Raw genomic sequence first — 23452 nt, 5'->3', positions numbered from 1 at the left:
AGTATAGTCGAACCGAACTATTTGCACAAGATGCGTTGCCCGCTAATAATCTCTGTGTTTCTTTTGGTAAGCCTGGACATAATAGATTAATTAAACGCGTAAACACTTTTATTATTTCCCAGAGTCTTGCCTACGGCGCAACTAACACACCTCACTTTTATGACTATACCGAGGCCTTGTGTGCCCACGAAATTAATAGTTTTGTAAGGGACTTAGCTAACAGCGTGCCAGTTGAACATCGAGGACCAGGAACGGCCGCCCTTCAAGAGTATGCTAGCCGCACCGAGGAGATCCTTAAACGGAGAACTTTTGATGAGAAGGCTGACCAGCTGGACGCTCTGAAACACCTATACGAAAACGTCAAGGTCAATTTTTACCTAACTTCAAAGGAAACTGAAATCATTCTGCCAGGCTTAAAGAAATTCGCCAAAGAAAATGAGATGTGTTCAAATTAGTTCGGGTTGCGGAAATTCCCCCCTCATCAAGGAACTCCACACTAGGTTCGGAGAAGGTGCCCGCTAAATTTTGCCTCACTTGACACCGAACACTCTACTAGCCCGTGAAAGCGAGCTTGAACACTTAATGGAAACATACATCAAGTCTGAAGATTTACAAGAACATGAAGACCTCTATAATAAAATTATGGCCTTCAGAAATAGGCACTGAACCTTGGTAATCAATCAAATGGAATATTCATTCAATAACAGCTTGACAAATTAAACAATTAAACAAATTAAAAGTGAAAGTTTCAGTCTTGGCTTTTGTTATCAATTAAACTCTTATCTAAGTTCGTGGCCAATTAAAAAAAATATTTTTCAACGCGCCAACACAAAATTAATATTATATGTATATATTATTAATTGTAAGTCATCGTATACACACAATAATATAGATGTAAAGGGTCTTTATTGAAACGTAAATAAAGAAGGCAATGAAAATTCACGGTAAAATCTTTTATAATTGTGCCTTAAAGACGAATATCCTACTGCTTAACATTTTTACATTTAATCGCATTAAAAAAAAAATACAAAATATATCATAATTCGTGCCGTTAAAATGGTAAACGACTGTGAATCTTAAGAACGCTGGATTCCATTCCGAGTCCTTTGAAGCAGGAGCTTGACCTGGCATCCGGACGATTTTGGTGTTTGGTGGCAACTTGATGACCATGCAGTTGCTGGGCAGATGAGCCCAGCAACACCATTATTTTAAAATGCTGATAAAAACGACAATATTATAAGAGTCAGAGACTTAAACCTCAACAGCTGCCAATCTCTTTTGCTCTCGGTGGCTGAAATATAAGAAGGAGCTTTTCACAGACAAGGTATAAAAACTCAAATTCTCCTCAAAAATATTATAGTTGACCCGAACTATTTGCACATGATGCGTTGCGAGCTAATTATCTCTCTGTTAATTTTGGTAAGCCTGAACATAAAAGATTATTCAAATGCGAAAACACTTTTATTATTTCCCAGAGTCTGGCATACGGCGCTCCTCCCAAATCTCAAGATGAAATAATCGATCAGTTTTTGAACTATGCCGAGGCCCTCCATGCTGTCAAAATTCATAATGGTCTGCAAATTTCAATAAAATTTGTTACGGATTTAGCGAACAGCGTGCCAGCTGAACATCGAGGACCAGGAACGGCCGCCCTTCAAGAATATATTAGCCGCACCAAGGAGTTCCTTAAGCACGGTAATGTTTCTAAGATGTCTGACCAGTACACTCTGCAAAACCTATTCGAAAACCTTAAGGAGAATTTAGACCCAACTTCAAAGGAGTCTGAAATCATTCTGCCAGGCATCCTGGACAAACAAGAATTAACAGCTAAATTCGCCGAAGAGGATGAGAAAGTCCACACTAGGTTCGGAGAAGGTGCCCGCCAAATCTTGCCTCAATTGACTCGGGACACTCTAATCCGAGCAAGCGAGCTTATATATTTAATGGGCAAATACATCAAGTCTGAAAAACTTCAAGAACATGAAGACCTCTACAAAAAAATTCTGGCCGTCGGACGTTATTACTTTTAAGCCTTTGTAATCAGTAAAATAAAAGATTCATTCAATAAGTGCTTGACAAATTAATCGAAAAGTAAGAGTTTTATTCTTGGCTTTTGCTATCAAGTACCAGTCGTTATACCCTTATCTAAGTTCGTGGATAATGCTAAAAATAATTTTAAAGCCCCACCACAAAATTAGTATATTTTTAATTGGAAAGTCACCGTACAGGAGCAGTTTGGCTAGGACGGACCCATCATCGTGCAGTGTTCAGCGGGCGTGGGGGTGTTCATCACCCTGAGCATTGTCCGGGAGCGGATGCAGTACGAGGGAGTCCTAGATGACTTCCACACAGCGCATCCTGCAAACCGAGGTAAGTATTTGGAGGGATCAATAAGGTATGATTCAAATGGGAATTTATAATTCTTACGTGTTTAGTTGATAAGTTAGCGATTAGCGATTTAATTGATAATGTAAACTTAAAAAGACTGTTACACGTTTAATTATCAGAAATTAATATATCAGCCCATATATACTTGTATATGTGCGTCAAGTTTATATATTTTACCAAATAGAAATTTATAACAATTTTAAAGGTAAACATGATACACAGGCAAGAAAACATTATAGTTATACTAACAGGCAACAGATGAGCGTATGTATTTCACATTAAAGTATGAGTAAGAATATCATTTTATGTTAAAAACTGCAAAACCAAATGAAAAAGAAATAATAAATGGCAAAAGAAAAGAAATCAAGCTACTTTATTTATTTGGCTTAAAGGGCTTTATTCTGTCTTTTCACCAAAAAACATTATTTTTAAATGCTGATTATAAGAGTCAGAGATTTAAACTGCAACAACTTTTGCTCTCCGTGGCTGCAATAAGAAAAGGAGCTTTCCACAGACAAAGGTATAAAAACTCAAATTCTCCCCAAAACATAATAGTCCAACCAAACGATTTGCACAATATGCGTTGCGAGCTAATAATCTCTCTGTTTCTTTTGGTAAGCCTGGAAATTATAGACTTATTAACGCGTAAATACTTCTATTATATCCCAGAGTCTTGCATATGGCGCTCCTCCCAAATCTCAAAATGGAATAATCGCTCACTTTTTGGACTATGCCGAGGCCCTCCGTGCTGTCGAAATTCATAATGGTTTGCTACTTTCAACTAATTTTGTAAGGGACTTAGCGAACAGCGTGCCAGTTGAACATCGAGGACCAGGAACGGCCGCCCTTCAAGAATATGTTAGCCGCAGCAAGAAGATCCTCAAACAGGGAACTTCTGATGAGAAGGCTGGCCAGGGATACGCTCTGCAAACCCTGTTCGAAAACCTCAAAGACAGCTTAGACCCAACTTCAAAGGAGGCAGAAGCCATTCTACCAGGCTTCCTGGGCATATTGGCGTTGGCATCTGAATTCGCCGAAGAGGATGAGAAAGTCCACACTAGGTTCGGAGAAGGTGCCCGCCAAATGTTGCCTCACTTGACTCCGAACACCCTAGCCCGAGAAAGCGAGCTTGTACACTTAATGGACACATACATCAAGTCTGAAGATCTACAAGAACATGAAAACCTCTACAAAAAAATTCTGGCCTTCAGAAATAGGTACTGAACCTTTGTAATCAATAAGATGAAATATTCATTCAATAACAGCTTGACAAATTAAACGAAAAGTAAAAGTTTTATTCTTGGCTTTTGTTATCAATTAGCATTCGTTAAACTCGTATCTAAGTTCATGGCCAATTCTAAAAATATTTTTCAATGCGCCACCACAAAGTTAATATATTATTAATTGGAAAGTCATCGTAAACACACAATATAGATGTATATGGTCTTTATTAAAACGTAAATAAAGTCTAACAAGACAATGAAAATTCATGGTAATATCTTGTACAATTGTGCCTTAAAGACTAATATCCTACTGCGTAACATTTTTAATTTTAATCGCATTTTAGAAAAATACAAAATATATCATAATTCGTGTTGTTTAAATGGTAAACAATAATAAAGTTTTAAGAAAACAGAAACGTAACAATTATTAAATACCCTTAGCCGAATCAGCCGGGGTTGAGTCGATCTGATCGCGCTGTGACAGAATATTGAGCGGATCCTCGCTGCGTAGGTAGCCATTGTGTTCTGGATGATGTTCAAAGACGACCTCCCCTCTGATTACCCGCACCCGCGGACCGTGGGCTCGCGCTGTAAACTTCACCTTGCCGCAGGTGTCGGGCCTGAGGCGACGATGAGCACGTAAGCCACTGACAACTACAAAGTATTTGTCGCAGCCATAGCATTTATAACGCTTCATCCCAATGTGACGGGAGAGATGAGATATCAGAGTTTCCCGGTGAGTGAAATCCAAAGAGCAGACCTGAAAAAGCAAAAAAGGTTTGTTTTAGTTTTTTTTTCAATCAACATTTAACAATCTAACCTTGCACTTAAAGGGTTTTTCTCCGGTATGACGACGGTGGTGCACTCGCACTTGACCAGGAGTTCGAAAGCGTTTATCGCAATAGTTGCACTTGTGCGGCAACTCCCCCGTGTGAATCGACTTGTGGATACGCAAGGCTCCGAAAGTGGTAAATGTCTTAGAGCACTCCGTGCACTGGAACTGTGATGAACCCTTCTGGTCCTTCTTTGACTTTTTCAATCCCTTCGGTTTATCGGTTTTTCGTTTTGAGCCTGCCAAAACATTGCCATCAGAAATGTTTGGCAATGCCGTTAATTGATCTGTCAAAGGGGCAACGGCTGAACTTTCGTTTGGCAGAGATGGTAAATTTACAATCTGGTTGTCGTCTGTAGAAGATTTAGTCACTGTGTGGTTAGGTTCCACAGGCATTGCCGATGGCACATGCGGTGTTTGTGGTTCAGCGCTTGAGGATTCCTGTGAGAGTACTGAAACAAGTGTAAGAATAATTATAATAATTGACACAACAATATACAATGCAAGTATACTTACTTTTGTATGGCATTAGAATTACTTTAAGACTATTTATCGCTCTCCCGATTAAACCATGATTGCTAGTCAGGTGCTGGCGAAGATCGAATTCCTTTTCCATTGAAATCTGACATAGCGGACAGGTCCACATAAAACGGAAGAGCGGATACTTGGCATCCAGCTGCTTAGCCACATTCGAAGACAACTGGTCGAAAATAAGTTCAACTGGCTTCGGTGCATCAAGCGCAATCAGTGGAGGTATCGGGCGGTTAGCATTCTTCAACTTTGAAGATTGGAGCACTGATCCTGGTAGTGGCAATGTCTTTTCTATGGAGCGTATTTGATTCCGAAACTCCGAAATTAATTTCAAAGACTCGGGTCGGCTCTCCGACTTGCTGAACGCTTCACTGTTAAAGCAGGAAGACCGATTGTGGGTCTGAGCCGCCAGCTGCACGGTAGCCGGGTCGGAATTAACTGTGGGATTACCTGCTGACATTACTCTACTTATACTAATCGACTGCGGAATCTTAAGAACGCTGGATTCCATGTCGATCATACTAACTGTTACCGAGTCCCTTGAGGCAGGAGCTTGACCTGGCATCCTGATGATTTTGGTGTTTGGTGGCAGCTTGATGACCATGCAGTTGCTGGGCAATACTTTTAGTATATTAGCTGCGATTGGAGGCTTTCTCGGTGCCGTTGTTTCTTGATTCTTGTTTAAATCTGATACATTTGAGGTAGGTTGTCCATGCTGCACTTTGTTAGTGCCTAAAGCAGGCAACCGCAATTTACTTCTGAGCGGAATAGGTATGGATGACCAAATAGAACCATTGTTGTTTGAGGGTTCCTCAATTTCCTCCTTAATGCTAACTTCTGGCATCATCTCGTCTTCTGGTTCCATCTTAACGCTTATTTGACTGTTTCCTAATAGCAATCGTTCTCCTTCGCTGAGTGTCTCCTCTTTGATCTGCACATCGCACAGCGACTCAGCAGAAACTGGTGTACCTGTTGCCACAAGTTCTGCTTTGGAGGAAAGTCCCTCAATGTACTCCACCTTACCGCAAACGTATTGTTCGTTTTTTCTATGCAGATTAAGGGTTTGAATAGAATCAAAGTGACGACGACAAATGGCACAAACAAAGCGATACACATAAACGTGTCTTTGCATATGGCTGGCAAGGCTGTCCGCATCCCTGGCCAAGAAATCACAGACCTATAAAATAGATATCCTTAGTTTATAAATAATTGGAATAGATTTTAGCGCTCACTCTACAACAGAAAACATGTGAGTGCTGGCGATATTCATGCTCTAGGATCTTTTCCAGGCTGTCCAGCCAAATGCCACATCCCAGGCGACAGAAGTGCCTGTTCATTTTATGGTTAACTTGGTGGCCCGAAATCTCCAGTTGACTTTGAAATTCATAATTGCAGATATCGCAATTTTGAGGGGTTGGTTTATCCGATGGAACCGCAAATAACTGTAAAGATTGATACTTTATACAATAATGAATTATTTTAAGTAATTTTGCTAGAAGCTCCCCAATAAATGTGATCCCTTTTTCTACGCCCTTGTGCTGTCGTACTTTTTAGGTTATATTTACCTGTTGATGATCGAGTTGAAGGCTCTCGATGAATTTGCGCTCTTCCTCCGATTCCAAACGATCCCGTACCGGAACGGTTATCATATGCGAACCCTCTTCAAGGATTCTTAGTGGTTTGCCTGCTGCAGATTTGCCAAATTAAAAAAAAATTAAAAGTTAACGGTATAGTGCGTAATAGAACAGCGACACCCATACTCTCAGACTTAGCCGAACACAAACACACACACGCATGTAAGCGAAGAGCAGTTTTGCAAGCTTACCGCTGAAATGGTGCAAAGAAATGGAACTTTCCCCCGGCAAATCGTCTTGCGGCTCCAACTTGACCTTGGTGTCATCAATGTCCACTTCCTGCTTGACCAGGGTTAAATCCACGTGCATTTTGCTCCGTTTTGAGGATGCTTTGCGATCCAGAATACCGCTGCGATCGGCGAAGGTCTAACGATAGTGTAGGCAGAGCGCTGCCAGACCGCGCAAAGCGACCGTGTATATCGATACCCATTCGATAGGCGTTATGGGCCATCACTAACAAAAAAGCAATTGCTTGCGAAAGTAAACAAAACGAAATCTATTTAAGGAAAACACGATAAATTGGAAAATATGAGCAATAGCGAGGACTCGCAGCAGTATCTAAACGACATGATGGTCAAGGAGGAGGACGAGGCGTCTGGCGGTATAAGGAAATCATTTAAATACTAGAAATCCAATAGTAAAAACCATTTCACATTTCAACCCCGTGCAGACGAGTCAGACAAACAGGATGGAGGGATTATGCTCCGTGAACAAGACCGCTTTCTGCCCATCTGTAACATCATCAAGATCATGAAGGTGCCGGTGCCGCAGAACGGCAAGATCGCCAAAGATGCACGCGAATGCATCCAGGAGTGCGTCTCTGAGTTCATATCCTTCATTAGCAGTGAGGCCATCGAACGCAGCGTTGCCGAGAATCGCAAGACAGTCAACGGAGACGACCTTCTGGTGGCCTTCAGCAATCTGGGATTCGACAACTACGTGGAGCCACTGTCAATTTATCTGCAAAAGTACCGAGAGGTGAGTTGGGCATCTACAAAACCTGTATGATTTCTACTTCTGCGGATTTCCAGTCAAACAAATCGGATCGCAATCTCTTCCTGGAGGCCAGTTATTCACACAACGAAGATGCAGGCTCTGCGAGTGAGACGGGCAAGCAGTAGCATCCAGTTCACCTACCTTATAGTTACAGTTCAATAGGGTAGTTGTGGCATGAAACTGGAAATTATAGGATAATTCAAGAAGTTTCTTTTGAAACTGATGGTTCATTATTAATTTTAAGTCCCCCAATTTCCATTGAATGTACAATTAACTCCCTAATGCAATTTATTGTCAGTTTTTAGTTTAAAAACTTCCCCGCCAAAAATGTCAGATAGTGATTAATTACTACCTGTATATAATTTTTTGTTTATAATCAGTTAATGTGAGGACCCGCCCAAAACCATAGTCAAACTTAAGGTATATGTAATAATCAAGGATATTACATGTATATATATTAAGTACAATTACTAACGCAAAGAGCCAATATACAAAATTTTATTTAATTACATGCTAATTTATAAATAGAAAGTAAATATTTATAAGCAACACAGGGATATTAAGTGCACAAATAGTTATGTATAAGTTCATTTTATTCTGTAAAGGGTTTAATAAACATATATAACACATTTAAATATAGTTTTATTTTCGGCATCTCATCACAATCGGTCAGCCAAATCCACAATTTTTGGACCAAACGGATTTGGAAGTACCAGGCGAACAGAAAGCAGTAGTGGGTCGCTACTCTTTTTTTAAGATTTTTCAATTGATCTTAAAAGTATGCTTCAAATTTTGGTGAAAATGTGTACATCACATTTTGTGTTAGCCTCCAAAAGTATAATACAATTTCGATAGTTCTGGTTTATTTTTCATAATTAAGTATAACTATTCCCTAGGCTTATACTGTACATCTTAGATGCGAATTTAGTCAATTAACTATTGTTAAATTTTGAATCCAACGCTGTGTCCGTTCGCTGCCTAGGTTGATGCCATGTGGACTTTTCGGATGAGTCGGCAGACCAGTTTGCAGCAGGCCTTCTGTCTGTTTTCCGCACCAGCCAGGACCTAAAATAAAGTTACAAGAAAACATTAGTTATCATACGTTTTTAATTTTAATTTTATATTTTTTGGACGATTTTTTTTCCATTTTTAAGATACAACCCTCTACCAAATTTTTCTTTCATTGATTTTTCATAAATAAATGCATAGTTGAAATACATTTCATGAAAATCGGACGACTATATCATATACCATTACCTTTAAAATTAAAAAGTTTATGCTTGGAATGTCATATTAATCAATTTCTTTTTCTGTTCCTTTTAATGTCGACCCACCAAAAAATAAAATCCAAATTTATTAATTTCAGTTTGTTTTAAGTTTCACTTTTAGTAATATGTATATTTAGAAAAACTCCAACTATTATTGGGCCATCTACAAGTCTACACATATACGCTCTAAGATATTCCATATTGTATGTATGTATCTATAGTGTTTATATATATGTAGGTATCATGGAAACTAAAACACATTTTCTCACAGTTAAAGTACGTATGTATAAAAAGTAAAAACAAAAACTTAAGGAACATTGTGTGTTGTTTGTTTCTTTGTATGGCATTTCTCCGCTTAGGCCACTTACGAATTAATAACGCATTAAAATCACCGGTAGAGACTACGTGGTAAAAACTAGAAGACGTGATGTGTGGCATTGGTACAAAATGATTGTACAAAAAGGTCTATAAAATGGTACAGCTAAAACTAAAGCTAGACTAAAATGATTCCTTGTGTGTGTGTGGTTGACTAAACCAGCAGCATCTCGTCGTTGTCCATGGGCTCGTCCTTGAAGCGATTGCTGGTCGGACCAGTGCCGTAATCGCTGAGGAAAATGTTCGTGTCCTCGTGACTCAGATGCAGCGTGGGTATCGCTCCTGGACGCAGTTCACCCGGCTGGGCAAAGCAATGCGGCTCGAAGTGACGACAGCAGATGTGCTTGGAGTGGTCCCACTTTGGTATGGCCTCGATCTTGAGATTGTAGCACCATTTGGCGCGCTGGTTGCGCTGCTCCGGAAAGTCCAGCAGCGGCGGTTCCGCATTGTCGGCGCCGCAGAGGACGCAGCTGATCGTCCTGTCAGTGGGCAGGTGGACCGAGCAGATATGTTTACCCCTGTAACGCTGCGTGTCGGTGAGCCTGAGAGCCTGGCACCACTGCCTAAGCAGCGAAGGATCTGCAAAGATGATTGCTATTCATTTAATTCCTTCAATAATGAGTATCCTTTTTACCACCGGGAAACTTGTGCAGCTTCACATTTCCATTGTGATGACAGTCGGCCATGCAGCAGGTGGGCAGGGGCGCTGGAGGCTTTTTCTTCACCTCCTCCTTGACTCCTTGGGCACTCAAATGCCGCGTGGGTATGGCGTTGCGCATGAGACGCCTCACGCCAATCAACTCCGGCTCGAAGTGGCGACTGCAAATGAGGCGAGTGTTTCTCTGGGACTCCTTGAACACCATTCCCGTGGCAATCTCCCAGTTGCGGATGGAGGTGCGGTTGTTGGGCAGCCGGAACAGCTTGATGCCATCGCCGCGGAAGGCGCGACAATAAGGCAGACAACACTGCTTCACCTTCCAGGGAGGCAGCTGCCCAGGTGGCCAGGGATCCAGCTTGGAACGGCGCTCCCGCTTGATGCGAACCTCCGGCTCCACATCCTCGTTGCACTCGTCCTCCTCCTCCTCTTCCTCGTCCTCCTGCAGGCCGTCCTCCTCCTCGTCGCTGCCCGCCTCGCTGCGATCGGTGCTGAGTTCCTGGCACTGTTCGTTGGTGAAGAGCTTCTCCGGCACATTGTCGCCCAGCTCCAGAGTGGGCACCGCCCAGGGGCGCAGCTTCCTCAGGCTGATGCAGTGCGGCTCGAAGTGGACGCTGCAGATCATGAACTTCCAGGGACGCCGCTCGTCGTAGCGGATGCGCAGGTTGTGCATCCAACGCTCCTGCTGTTGCCGCGACTTGGGGAACTTGTAGATGTGCACGCCGTGCAGCGATCTCTGCCGCTGGCAGTGGCTCAGGGAGCACTTGTCGTAGCCGGACTTCACCTGGTTGTAGGACACCTTCTCCTGCTTGACGGGCAGGCGCAGTTGGCCCTTCCAGTTGGACGGGTTGAAGGGCATCGACACCACCCTCATCTTCTCCATCTCCTGATCCTCGTGCAGCTGCAGTTCGGGCTCCAAAAAGAGCATGGGCTCCTCGTCCTCCTCCCTCTCCTCTTTGATTTGGACGGCACACTGCTCTGCTCCAGACCGCTTGTCCAGTCTCAGGTTGATGGCCTCGAAGTCGTTGTCGAAGAGCTCGGCGGGCGCCTTCTCGCCCAGCTTCAATGTGGGCACACTTCCATGGACCAGTCGCATGTTCAGCAGGCAAACCGGATGGAAGTGGGCACTGCAGATGCGGTACCTCCATCTGTAGTAGGGATCGAAGGGCACCTGCGTGTTGTGCTGCCACTTGAGGCACATGTCCTCGGAGTGGGGGAACTTGTGCAGCGTCATGTTCTCGGTGGTCAGGTGGTTGGTGCATCCGTCTATCTGGCAGAACTTACTCGACTTTCGTGGCGGAGCTGGCGGTGGCAGGCAGAGTTTGGTCACCTCCTGAACTTTCGGTTCCTTACGATCCCCCTGCTGGATTTCAGCTGGCAAGGAAAGCTCTTCCGTTTCCTGCAACGCGAATTCGTTGTCGTACAACTTGTCCGGCCTTTTGGGTCCCAAAAGAAGCGTCGGCATCGCTCCCTTCTTGATCCTGGCACTCTGGAAGCACTCCTGATCGAAGTGGTAGCTGCAAATGCGATAGCGCCACCAGAACTTCTCGTCCATGTCCACCTGGGTGTTGTGCATCCACTTTTTGGCCGCTTCCGAAGATGCGGGGAACTTGTGCAGCTTGATGGTCCCGTCCACGTCCTCGATTGTCACCTGGCATCCTTCAACGGCGCAGTGATTGGCATTGTATTGGTTCCGAATGCCAGAGGATTGGTAGCTGATATGATCGTTGTAGGACTCGTCCATTTTCTCGTAGCTGTCCATTCGCTCCACGTGGCCCACCTCCAGTAGCACCTCCAGTGCCTGCATTTCCGAGCCTTCCTCCTCGGATTCAATGTGCTCCATCCTCACGATGGGTTCCAAAAGGGAGTTCTCCGTTTCACCATCTTCCCGATACTCTGTTTCCTGATCCTCCTCTTGATCGATGTCCCCGATCTCCTGGTTCAGTTTCGCGGTCATTTCCAGCCACACCTCTTTGCTGGGCACCTGGTGCACCGGCTCCGCTGGCAACTGCAAAGTGGGAACGCTCCAGGGATGCAGCCTTCTCTCGTCAAAGGAGCACTTCGACTCGAAGTGATTGCGGCACACCTTGAGCATGTATTGCTGCTGCTGCTCGGTGATCTCCAGCTGGCCATTCTCCACCCACATCCGCAGCATGTCCTTCCTCTGCGGCAATCCGTGCAGGAGAACCTTATCCCGGGGACGAATCATCCTACAACCTCTAACCGCACAGCTCACGATCTTCACCCGCCTGTTGCTCCGCGCAGAATGGTAATCATCCTCGAGGAATCGATTCGGTGTGTGTTCGGGAAAACTATTTTCACTCAGCTCGTAGAGAATGACGAAGTGCAGCGGGCACAGCAGTGCGACGCCATTCGGTGGCTCCTCAATGTCCAAATGGTGCAGCCAAGCTCTCCTCAGTTGCTCATCCTGTGGCAGATTAAAGGTGAGGTTCTTGGAGAGTTCCATGCACTCGGGGTAACAGCAATCCACATCCGAGTTAAGAGAGCGCTTTGAGAACTTTAAATTCCTGCCCAGACTTTGCTTGTCCGTTTGGAAAATATCCGGAGAGGAATGACCCAGTTCCAAAGTTGGCATTGCACCCGGTATCAAACCACTTTTATCAAAGAGGGAGTCCTCAAAGTGCCTACTGCAGACCTTCGGCCTGCCCAACTGCTCCTTGTTGGCTTTCAATCGGAGGTTATGCATCCATTTCTCGGCCAATGAGAATATTTTGGGAAACCCATTGAATGGTGTCTCTCCAAGCTGCCAGATGTTTCCACAACCAGGTGCACAACAAACCTCCACTTTGCTTTGCCAAAGATTTTCGGGATTGGGCAACATCTCTACCTCCTCATCATGTCCCAAATGGAGAGTGGGAATCGCACCAGGACGCAATCCCTTGCTGGCGCCAAAGCAAAACGACTCAAAGTGACGCTCGCAGATGAACTGCTCTCCCTGAATGAGTTCCATTGCGCCGATCTTCAGGTTGTTGCTCCAGGCTTCCAGTTGAGCAGCGGTCCTTGGCACCTTGTAGTGCCTGATCCGTTCCCCACTTGCATCCTTTACACATCCCGGCACCAAGCAGTGCCTCTCAATGTCATCCCGGCTCAACTCGAGCGTGGGAACCGATCCCTCAATCAGATCCAAGGATTCAGAATCGAAACACTCGGGTGCAAAGTGAGACTGGCACACCTTGAATCCGTGACTGCTGGCCTGCATGGAGCGGTGTCGACAGGCGGCTGCCCACTTCCGTATGGTGGCCATGTCCCTGGGATAATCGTAGAGCCGCACCCCCTTATCCTCCGCCTGGAAGCAGGTGAGCACGGAGCAGTAGCGTTCCCGAATGAACTTCATTGCCTGTTCGGTTTCCTGGCTATCAGCGATATTTCCATTGTGCCTGGCATTCGGGATCACATGACCGTCGTGACCGAGGTTCAAGGTGGGTTCCGCCCAGCTGCGCAGCTGCTTCTTGCAAATGGCATCCGGTTCGAAGTGGGACTGGCACACGTAGAGCTCCTGGGGATCCACGAGGCGCGGCTGCTGCTGCGTGTTCACCAGCCAGCGGAGCAATGCCTGTTCCTCGCTGGGAAAGCGGTAGAGCCGAACTTGACTGTTCCCGAACTGTCCGCACGTGGGAATACAGCATATCCTGATCCTTCCCCGCGGACTGGGACTCGCACTCGCACAAGGACTTCCCAGAGAGGCGAGATCCGTTTTGATCCTCAGGGGAGTCAGTCTAGAGTGGCTGTTTGGAGTTCCACTGCGTGACTCCTGCCTGGGATTCAAATGAATCCTGTCCTCGTGACTGAGATTTAAAGTGGGAATGGCCCAAGACTTGGGGTAATCCGATTCTAGGCAGGATGCTTCAAAGTGGTGCAGGCAGATGCGATAGCTCTTATGCCTCGCAGGATCGTAGGTTATCTTTGTGTTGTGCAACCATTTGAAAAGTTCCACTTCCTTGTCGGGAAGTTGGATGAGCTGGAGATTCTGTTCATTTTTCGAAGAGCATCCAGGCACAGCGCATTTCAGTTCTTGAGCAATCCACTGTAGCTCCTCCAGATTATCTGGGGATAACACTTTTGGCAAATCTACATTCTCAAACAGTTCCACAAAGTGATTTCCACATAGAAGACCCTCACTGCTTTCAGGCAACTGGAAATAGGACATCCATTCCTCTCTTATGATCGTATTTAAAGGCAAATCCACAAAGGTTGAGCAAAGGTCACTTGCACAGCTTTCCACCAGGCACTCTCCTTTGTTTCTGTAGATATTCCAACTCCTTTGATCCAATTTGAGGGTGGGTACTGCCTGCTCGTCAGGCTTTCCATTTGGCACAACCTGCTCCTCGAAATGCTCCAGACACACGCAACTTTCGCTGGGAATCGAGTCAAAAGGAAGCTTTAAATTGTGCTGCCACTTTCTTAGAAGAGTTCGCTCCTCGGGCATTGCAACTAACTGACTAACTTCCTCGTTTCCGCAACTGCTGATGCAACACTTCTCCAGCCTACTCTCCCTCGGATTCCCCGTTGGAGTCATCGCCTCCGTCTTCATCTCCAGCTTGATCTCCCGCTCCCGCTCCATCTGCATCTCCAGCTTCAGCCGCTGCATCATCTGCCACTTGTTCGGCCGGATGTCCGGCGGCTCCGTCAGCTTCCTCTTGCGGCAGTGTTTCAGGCTCCAAAGCCGAAAAACCGAGTGCTGTGGCTGCGCCTGCTCCTGATCCAGATCCCTGCCATTACAAGAGTACTTCAGCGGCTCATCGTGTCCCACATTCAAAGTGGGCACCGCATTTTGCTTCAGCTTACGCGTTCCCAGAACCTCCGACTGAAAGTGCTCAATGCACACGCGACCGATGCAGTCATCGGGATTCAGGTGCAGATTGGCGCACCACTTGAGCAGCAGCTGGCGATCCTTGGGGAAACCAAAGGTGCTTAAAAGGTGGAAAGCAGTGCGCTCCTTTCTGCAGTGCTTCAGACAGCAAATGGGAGTCACATTGTTGGCAGGCTTTTCACGGCGCAGAGGAGCCACTGGAGGAGCGGGTGGCAAGTCGGGCAGGAAGTGCTCCGCATCGTCCAATTCCTCTTCCTCATCCTCCCGTTCATCGTCCTCTTCCCCTCGATATTCGGCTTCATCATCGCTTGGATGTTCGGCAAAGGTCTCGACCAATTCGAGGGGATCGAAATAGTGCTCCTCCTTCTCATCTTCATCCTCGTTGTCCCGGTCGTGGTGATCCTCCTCAGCCTCAGCCTCAGCCACAGCGTCCTCCTCCTCATCATCGATCGGCTCCATTTTGGGTTTCAGTCGCGGCAACTCCGAGCTGCCCTCCTCATCCTCAGTCACGCCCACTTTAATAGCCTCATTGTCGTAGATTAATCCCTCATCGTGACCCAGTTTCAATGTGGGCACCGCTCCGGTTTTCAGCTTCAGTTTGCCCCGCACTTGGGCCTCAAAGTGATCCGCACAAATCCTGCCGCGGCATTGATCCGGCGCCAATCTGAGATTCGCGCGCCACTTCTCCAGGAGATCCTCACTTCGTGGATAGCGATACGTGCGCAGATCGTTGTCGATGCTCCGCCGCTTGCGGCAGTGATTCAGCGCACAGGTGGGCGTAAAGAAGCCCGGTATGTTCTTCGGGTTCTCGTAGATCGGCTGCTCCTGGTGGCCCAACTGCTGAGTGGGCATGGCCCAGCTCCTCAGCTGCTTGCCGTCGATGCAGCGCCGATTAAAGTGAGCACTGCACACCCGCGTCGAGCGATCCACTTCATCGGGTTCCAGTCGCAGGTTGTGGCGCCACTTGAGGTGCTGCTGCTTGCCGGTGGGAAACGGGAAGAGTCGTGCTCCGTGCTCCATGCGACTGCGTCCACAGCTGTGCACACAGCACTTCAAATCGGAAATGATTTTCCTTAACTTCACCTGGAATAAATGCTGGTTAATAAATAATAAAATTTCTCATCTAAATGGGTAACTGACCTGTCTGGGATGAGAATCTCTATCCTGCGACAAGATCGCCACATCCGGCTTCACATCTTCCGACTCGGAGAGCTCCTGCTTGATGCTGCTTATGCTTCCCGATTCCTCATGCACTCGCCTCTGGCGTCCAAAGAGGTTACTCTGCAGCTCGGCTGGATTAACCTGGAACAAGTCCTCCGTCTCGTCGTGACCCAGCTCCAAAGTGGGAATCGATCCTATGTTCAGCCGCGTCTTGCCAATGCAGATGTCCTCGAAGTGGGCGTTGCAGATCTTGTACCGCTCGCGTTCCAGGAAGTTGAGGTGCTCCAGGCGGAGGTTGTGCTGCCAGCGCTGGAAGAGCTTCGGATCCTTGGGAAAGCTGTTCATCTGCACCTCGTCGAAGCGACGCGTCTTTCCGCAGGTGGGCACAATGCACTTGAACACCGGATCCACGTACCGGTCCTCTGGCTTCGGGTTCGGTATCAGTTCGATCTGCGCATCGTCGTGGCCCAGCTCCTGGGTGGGAATGGCCCACTTGTACAGGTGCTTGGGTCCAATGCAGTCCGCCTCGAAGTGCTTGTTGCAGATGCGCACTCCCGCACAGTCCACCGGGTTCATCTTGAGGTTGTTGCACCACTTCCACAGCATGTCGTCGTCGTCGGTGGGGAAGCGGAACAGTCGCACCTCCGACTGCTCCTTGGACGCCTCGCATCCCTCCACCACACAGTGCTCGTCCACGAAGGCCTGCGCCTCGTTGGGATAGATGTCGTCGTCGTCGTGGCCCAATTCCAAAGTGGGAATCGCACCAGCACTCAATCTCCTTCCATTAAAGGAATGCGTCTCAAAGTGGCGGGAGCAGACACGGTACTGAGCCCTCATCGCCGCCCGCGGACGCGTCTTGATGTTGTGCATCCACTTGCGCAGCTGCGTGGGACTGTGCGGCAGCCGAAAGAGCTGGACGCCCTGCGCCCGCGTCTTGCGGCAACTCTCTACAATGCACACGCGCTGCAGGCACAGCTTGCTGGCCTTCAGCTTGGCGGGATTCTGGTAGATCTTCAGCCCAGGTGGGGAGTTCAAATCGAGTGTGGGCACCGCCAGCGGCACCGGACACTTTTTGCTCAGCACATGCGGCTCGAAGTGAGCCGAACATAGCCGCCTCTGAGCACTGCCCACCATGGGAACCTGCAGATTGTGCGCCCACTTCGCCAGCGTCGAGCGATTCACCTTGGGAAAGCGGTAGAGTTGGACATTGTGGAGAGCTCGAACCTTTCGGCAGTGTGGAAGACAGCATCTGGGCACCCAGGTGGGCTTAACCGAAGCGGGCAGTTTGGTCTTTGTGTGGGTACGCCGCTTGTACAGCATCGAGTGCTCCGGGTTCTCGTAGAGATTCTCTATGTTGCCGGCCAAATTTAGAGTGGGTATCGCCCAGGGTCTCATCCGCTTGCCAATGCAGTGGGCTTCGAAGTGCAGATTGCAGATCCGCATGCTCGTCAGCTGACTGGCCTCCGTCTGCAGGTTGTGCGCCCACTTGGCCAGCACGGAAGCCTCCTCCGGCGGTCTGTACAACTTAATGTCATCCACACTGGGATTTCGCTTGCAGGTCTCCACACAGCACTCGCCCTGCTCCTCGCCATTATTTGGTGCAGTTGGACGAGCATAGAACTCGGCCACTTGCTCTGGAGTGGGCAGCGGGTAGGGGATGTTCTCGTGACCCAGAATCAGTGTGGGCACGGCCCACTTCTCTAGCCTCTTGTTGCGCAGGCAGCGATCCTCGAAGTGCACCTCGCAGATGGCGTCGTTGAAGAGCTTGCTGCCATCCGGAACGGGACGCTGAAGATTGCCACACCACTTGGTCAGCAGGGAGACGTTGCTGGGGAAGCGATGCAGATTGGCATGATCCCTGTCGCGATTCCTCTTGCAGACGGCCACGCAGCAGGTTTCCCTGATGTTCAGCTTCTTGATAACATCCGGATTGCGGTGGATATCATCGTCGTCGTGACCCAACTGCAGTGTGGGCACCGCAAACGGACGCATGCAGCCCCCGATGCAGTAGGGCTCGAAATGCAGACTGCAGATCCGCATGCCCTTGTGCATCTTCTCCTCGGGAATCTTCAGGTTGTGGCACCACTTGCGCATCTGCTCCGGCCGCCGCGGGATGGTGTGGAATGTGATGTTCTCGTTGTTGTGCCGCTTGCTCTCGCAACTGGGCACGCAACAGATGTCCATGCTGTCGCTGGCATTCAAAGCCGCTGATCCACCGGCACCCATGGCCAAATAGGAGGCACTCAGCTCCGGATCCACGTAGTGAGAGGTGGCCGAACTGGCCGAGGACGAGGTGGAGGCCGCCGAATGGCGCTGGTAGGATTTGCTGTGCAGCTGCTGTTGCAGCGAGTGCTGCGAAGTGTGATGCTGCGACTGCAGCTGCTGGAGGCCACTGCCGTGACTGTTTGAGGGCGTTGGCGGTGGCCAAAGCTCATTCTCGTAGATGTTGAAGGTGTCAGTGTGGCCTAAATGAAGCGTAGGAACAGCACCTGAAAGAAGGAGAAGAAATTACATATATTATTTGGCTTCTTCTTTGTAGAATAAACTTACCCGGTGAAAGTTTCCTAAGACCCAGGGCTTCCTTAATGAAGTGAGCGCTGCATATCTTGTGATTCTTCCCGCGATATACGCCCGGATCCAGGCGAAGATTGTAGCACCAGCGGCGCAGGAGCACCTCATCTCTGGGAAATCGATATAGCGACATATTGAAGTCAGAGGATCTGCTCCTGCGGCAAAAGTTCAAGCAGCAGCGCTTCTCCTCCACATACAAGTTCTTGGGGTTGTCGTGGATCTTCCCATATTGCGCACCCAGGTGCAAAGTAGGCACCGCCCAGGGCTTCAGTCGGAACTTGCCGATGCAGCGCTCCTCGAAGTGGCGACTGCAGAAGTGGCGCGGCTCCTTCGCCTGTACGGGAAGTCGTGCGTTCTGGCACCACTTGATCAGGCTCTTGATGTCCTTGGGGAAGTTGTAGAACTTCAGGTTGCTCTCGCCCCGCTGACTGGTGCAATGCGGCATGCTGCAGCGCGCCACTTCGCCGGTGGTGAAGGTGTTGGTCAGCTCCCGATTCTGGTAGAGATTCGCCACGTCGTCGTGGCCGAGATTAAACGTGGGCACAGCCCAATAGCACAGAGAGTATCGGTTGATGCAGCGCTTCGGAAAGTGCATGCTACAGATCCGAAAGTTGGCATAACTGGCGGCGGGTATGTGGAACATCTTGAGGTTGTGCAGCCACTGGTTGAGGTACTTCTCGTCCTTGGGAAACGTAAAGAACTGCAGCGTTGGGCTCGTGCTCTTCCGCACGCCGCACAGCGGCACACAGCACAAGGCGTCCTCCGAATCGTCCAGCGTTGACGAATGTGCCTGTGGTCCAGCGATGGCTCCGCCGTGGATTGAACTATCGCTGCCATAGGCATTGTTGTAGTTGTTCTCCTGAACGCTGTACGACGACTCGCTGGTCGAATTGCTGTAGCTGCGCTCCAGCTTTACATTCACCTCGTTCTTCATGGCGGATGCGGCAAACATGGCCGCTCCATCCGCGTTTGCTTGACGCTGCTGAAGCAGCGAATTCAGAGCAGCCGTCGCAGGCAAAGATGAACTGGATGGATTCGATTTGTGGTGCGGGGCGGTGGGCACTGAAAAGAAGAGAAAAATATTAATAAAATCGCTTATCTTTCAATTAGTCTGGAATTTGCTGCATTTCTGATCAAACACCACAACATATTAGTTCTTTTGAGAATTTTGAATAACAGAAGGTCACATAATCAAACTTTTAACATTAACCAAGCAACAAATTTGTATTATAAGATCTTGATGCTTTGCAGATGTAATAGCAAACTTACTTTCCATAGTGGCCATATGGCAATCCTGCAGCTTGTAGTTCGTTTGATTCTGATGCTGCTGCGTCTGCGACTGGGAAGCAGCAGACGACTGTCCTCCCGTGTAGTACTTGCCACAAAAGTAAGGAGCTGCCAGTCGGTGTTCGTGGAGTTCGAGGGCCGTTTGGTACCACAATCGGCAGATGGGACAGTCGAACCGCTGCTGGAACTTGTGCTGCGGCAGGTGGGCGTAAAGCTGCTCTCGAGTGGCAAAGGTTCCCGAGCACATCTGCAAAACAGATTATTAATTATACAGTGTTTACAATAAACCCCGATTTAAGCTTCTTACGTTGCAGACAAAGCTGTCGTACTCGTGCTGCATGTACTCGTGTGCCTCGCACTCTGCGATCGTATCGAAATACTTGCCACAGTATTTGTGGCAGAAGAATCTGTCCGATCGGTGGAGGTGCTTGTGCCTTTGCAGCTCCTCGGCGGTCATGAAGGACATGGGACAGGTGCTGCACTTGAAGTCGTACTCCTGTATGCCACAATTGCTTTCGGCCACATGCCGCAGGTAGATCTGTTTCTTGAAGAAGACCTCCTTGCAGCGCTGGCAAATTGGTAAGCTTTCGGCACTGCGATCGGATTGCTGCTTTCGCCGCATAAAGCTGTTGGAATTCTGAAATAAAGATGCAGATAATTAGCTAATTTGCTATTCAGGAAGTCCTTTTTAACTCACTCTTCCATAGGACTCATCCTTGACGGTCAGCTCCACTTTGGGACTCAGCATGTCCTCGCTGAATTCGCTAAACTTGCTAAAGTCAGCAAATGGCGTATTGTCGTCTATATAGTTGGACTTGTAGGAATGTTCGTCAATGGGTTCCGCTGTAGAATAAAAATATTTTTAGGTCTTTTTTTTATGCATTGTTTATGTATTTATAAAGTTACATAAAAAGCAAAACTAAATACTTTAATAAAACAAAATAAAAAAACTATTCGAGAAAACCCTGCGCAGATGGAAAATTCTGTACTCAATGTTTGTTTCTATGGTTTCGAATTGTTTTTGAACTCCCCTTTGGTTGCTGATAAGGATGAATTGCGCCTACATTAAATTGATAGATAACGGAGTGCTCTGCAGACAAACAGATATTTCTTCTATTTACATTATTTATGGTGGCAACTTAGCCTTTGGACGTTTGAACTAAACAAAATAATAATATTTAGAAATATAAATGGTATTATTGATTAAACAAATAATATGAAAGAGCACCACTGAATAGTAATTCTGTATTTTTCCATCTTCCTAATGCATAGGAGTTCAACCAAGAGACACTAAACTTATTTATTATAGTAATATAATTGTGTTTGATGTATGTGTGTATTTTGTGCGTACCTAATAATATTTGTTTTACTCTCTTGATTCTGCCCCGCCCTAACGCCCATTTAATTGACAGTGCGGGGAGTTCGGGGCGGAACCAATAATTTTCAGGTTAGTCTATGGGAGCACGTTACATAAGATGCCACTTGGAAGACGGTCCCCCACAACCCTTTCCGAAAAACGAAACGAAGAGGGAGATGATATGCACACTTATTGGATGTGTACGTTCATCGTACGTTCATATATACATATCGAACTGAATAGGTTGTTACGCCGGTAGTATAAAGCATCTATCCGAGTATACATTTGCTAAATGGATACATACAGACAACCGTACCGTACCGTACTTTCGCACATACCGAGAGATAGAGATACAGAGCCGTAGGTTGACGAGCGACAGAACCGAATCCCAATCCGAAAACCATCCGAACGAAACAAGCGCCAAACCTCAGCGAAACTCAACAAACGTTTTATTGATTCGACGCCAAAACGGAGCTGAAATTACGCTACTTATAGGAAAATGGCCCCAAGTAAATTTAGTGTGCGTGTATTCTGTATCTGTTTCTATGGGAAAATAGATTTTGCGCTTAACTTAACTGAATTGTTCTGCTATTTGAAAGGGTTTTATATTTAAATACTTTTGGGCGTTTGGGTTATAATATTATCCTGGCTTATCTAAAGGAATAAGTATGGATGTTGTTTATTAATTGCCGAGGGGATTGCCGCCTATTTGACAGTTGGCCAAAATAGCTATGTAATATGTAACACAAAAAGATTTATATATGTATGTTATTTCTGTTTTTAAATAGGGGACGATTTTTTAAGTTGGTGCGATATTTGTTGTAAATATTCAAAAACCAATGTTCGTTAATCCTTTTAATTATTATTAATTAATTTAAATTTAAAATTTTTTTCGCACACTATATTTATTACTTTTATGTGCGGTAGGAACCCTTTCATGTATACACAAAAACACTGATGTAAAAGCACATACATGCATTACAAATTACATACAAATACTGACAAAATAAAATGAGTAACTAGTTGATTAAGTAATATTTGCAGGATATTTTACAGATATTCTTTAGGATTATATATTTAAATTTAACTAACTTGATTATTTTTAGATGAATACTCACATTTAATTAATATTTCTGGCGCCGGGGGCGGGGCCATGGGATTTGGGGGCTGCTGGAAGGCTTCCATTGGTTCGCTCTTGATATAGGGATAGCTGCCGGTGGTCATGATATCGTGGCCCATATAGGACCTCTGCGGGTTGAGATGCTGCGGAAGTTGCTGATGTTGTTGCTGCTGCTGCTGTTGCTGTTGTTGGTACTGCAGCAGTTGGTTGTGGGCATATGCCACTGTATTGGCCCCAAGGCCATAACTCGGCCCACCGCCCACTCCCACGCCCACCGCCCCACTGACATTGAGGCCACCGCCAGCGGCGCCATAATAACCCTGCACCCCATTGCCACCGCCGCCCCCCGGCCCATAGGCCCCTCCTCCCATGTTGTTGTTGTTGCTGTTACTGCTGTTGGCGGCCTTGCAGGGGGGTGCGGGCGGTGGTGTTGGAGCGGGGTGGCCGAAGGCCGAGTGGGGTGTGGGGTAGGAAGCAACATGTGAGTACCAATTGGCGTGCTGCTGCTGCTGTTGCGTTTGCTGCTGCTGCTGTTGATGCTGCTGCTGCTGCTGCAAGGACATGGGCGTCGCAGGGGGCGTATGATAGTGATGGGCGTAATGCGGGTGGGCGTGATGGGGGTGTTGTTGTGACATCACGAACGGCTTGTTGTCTGTTTATCCTGCCCCTCGAATCGCGTCGCCTGCTTTTTGTTGTTTTTGTTTCTGTTTTATTGTTGCCCTTTTTATATCCCGGAGCCAAGTTAGGGGCGCGTTTGCTCTCTTTTTCGCAAGCTTTTGGCGTCTTTTATATACCAGTTTTTCATCGGGCCTCGTCTGTGTGTATGTATCGAACTGGCATTGTTGTTGGCGCTATTGTCCTTCGGCACTTGCATTTTATCCCGGCGAACTCACTTTACACATGGCACTCTGCAACTGCCCTGCAATTGCAAATATTATTGGCTCTCGGCGGGCGTGGGATTTTAATCATTTTATTTTATTTATTTTTTTGCTCCCGAACGCGCGACGAATGTAACGTTCAGCGAGGCACAACAACAAACTGTTTGTGGAGCGCACTTAGCGATGGGGCCAACTGGTTATCGATAGCCAATGGGGGTTGTCCATCGACATGGGAGCTTATTAATCGCTTCCGAAGCTTTCACAGTATTTTTGAATGCGGGAAGGATGTCTTTTAAATGTAAACCGTAAGCTTTAAAAACATAAACAAACATTTAATGAATAAAA

The 23452-nt window shown here is 47.0% G+C and overlaps 6 protein-coding genes across 6 annotated transcripts; 4 read left to right on the top strand and 2 right to left on the bottom strand.

The window, feature by feature from the left end:
- The first annotated feature begins 30 nt into the window (after positions 1-30).
- LOC108092644 lies at positions 31-942 on the top strand. Its single transcript, XM_017192290.1, has 2 exons — positions 31-66; positions 123-942. Exons 1-2 carry the CDS (start codon positions 31-33, stop codon positions 453-455), a joined length of 369 nt encoding a protein of 122 aa, XP_017047779.1. The 3' UTR covers positions 456-942.
- A 441-nt stretch (positions 943-1383) lies between these two features.
- LOC108092597 lies at positions 1384-2030 on the top strand. The gene is made up of 2 exons (XM_017192237.2): positions 1384-1419; positions 1476-2030. Exons 1-2 carry the CDS (start codon positions 1384-1386, stop codon positions 2028-2030), a joined length of 591 nt encoding a protein of 196 aa, XP_017047726.2.
- Positions 2031-2966: 936 nt separating this feature from the next.
- LOC108092754 lies at positions 2967-3685 on the top strand. Its single transcript, XM_017192485.1, has 2 exons — positions 2967-3002; positions 3058-3685. The coding sequence occupies exons 1-2, from the start codon at positions 2967-2969 to the stop codon at positions 3610-3612; spliced, it is 591 nt and encodes a 196-aa protein (XP_017047974.1). The 3' UTR covers positions 3613-3685.
- Positions 3686-3819: 134 nt separating this feature from the next.
- Positions 3820-6963, bottom strand: LOC108092753. The gene is made up of 6 exons (XM_017192484.2): positions 6800-6963; positions 6540-6661; positions 6207-6416; positions 4960-6151; positions 4432-4895; positions 3820-4371 (listed from the first exon to the last, which is right to left on the bottom strand). Exons 1-6 carry the CDS (start codon positions 6915-6917, stop codon positions 4039-4041), a joined length of 2439 nt encoding a protein of 812 aa, XP_017047973.2. The 5' UTR covers positions 6918-6963; the 3' UTR covers positions 3820-4038.
- Positions 6964-7061: 98 nt separating this feature from the next.
- On the top strand, positions 7062-8233 carry LOC108092620 (nuclear transcription factor Y subunit beta). The gene is made up of 3 exons (XM_017192258.1): positions 7062-7209; positions 7279-7586; positions 7640-8233. The coding sequence occupies exons 1-3, from the start codon at positions 7137-7139 to the stop codon at positions 7727-7729; spliced, it is 471 nt and encodes a 156-aa protein (XP_017047747.1). The 5' UTR covers positions 7062-7136; the 3' UTR covers positions 7730-8233.
- A 741-nt stretch (positions 8234-8974) lies between these two features.
- Positions 8975-23255, bottom strand: LOC108092688. Its single transcript, XM_017192384.2, has 8 exons — positions 22228-23255; positions 20450-20595; positions 20060-20389; positions 19735-19999; positions 18445-19527; positions 15874-18383; positions 9882-15816; positions 8975-9826 (listed from the first exon to the last, which is right to left on the bottom strand). Exons 1-8 carry the CDS (start codon positions 22862-22864, stop codon positions 9402-9404), a joined length of 11331 nt encoding a protein of 3776 aa, XP_017047873.2. The 5' UTR covers positions 22865-23255; the 3' UTR covers positions 8975-9401.
- Positions 23256-23452: the final 197 nt, after the last annotated feature.

Source organism: Drosophila ficusphila, unplaced genomic scaffold (genome assembly GCF_018152265.1).
Source record: "Drosophila ficusphila isolate 14025-0441.05 unplaced genomic scaffold, ASM1815226v1 contig_127, whole genome shotgun sequence".
In the NCBI taxonomy this organism is placed as follows: domain Eukaryota; kingdom Metazoa; phylum Arthropoda; class Insecta; order Diptera; family Drosophilidae; genus Drosophila; species Drosophila ficusphila.
Note: the sequence above shows the minus strand (reverse complement) of the source record. Positions and strands in the feature narration are given on the sequence as shown.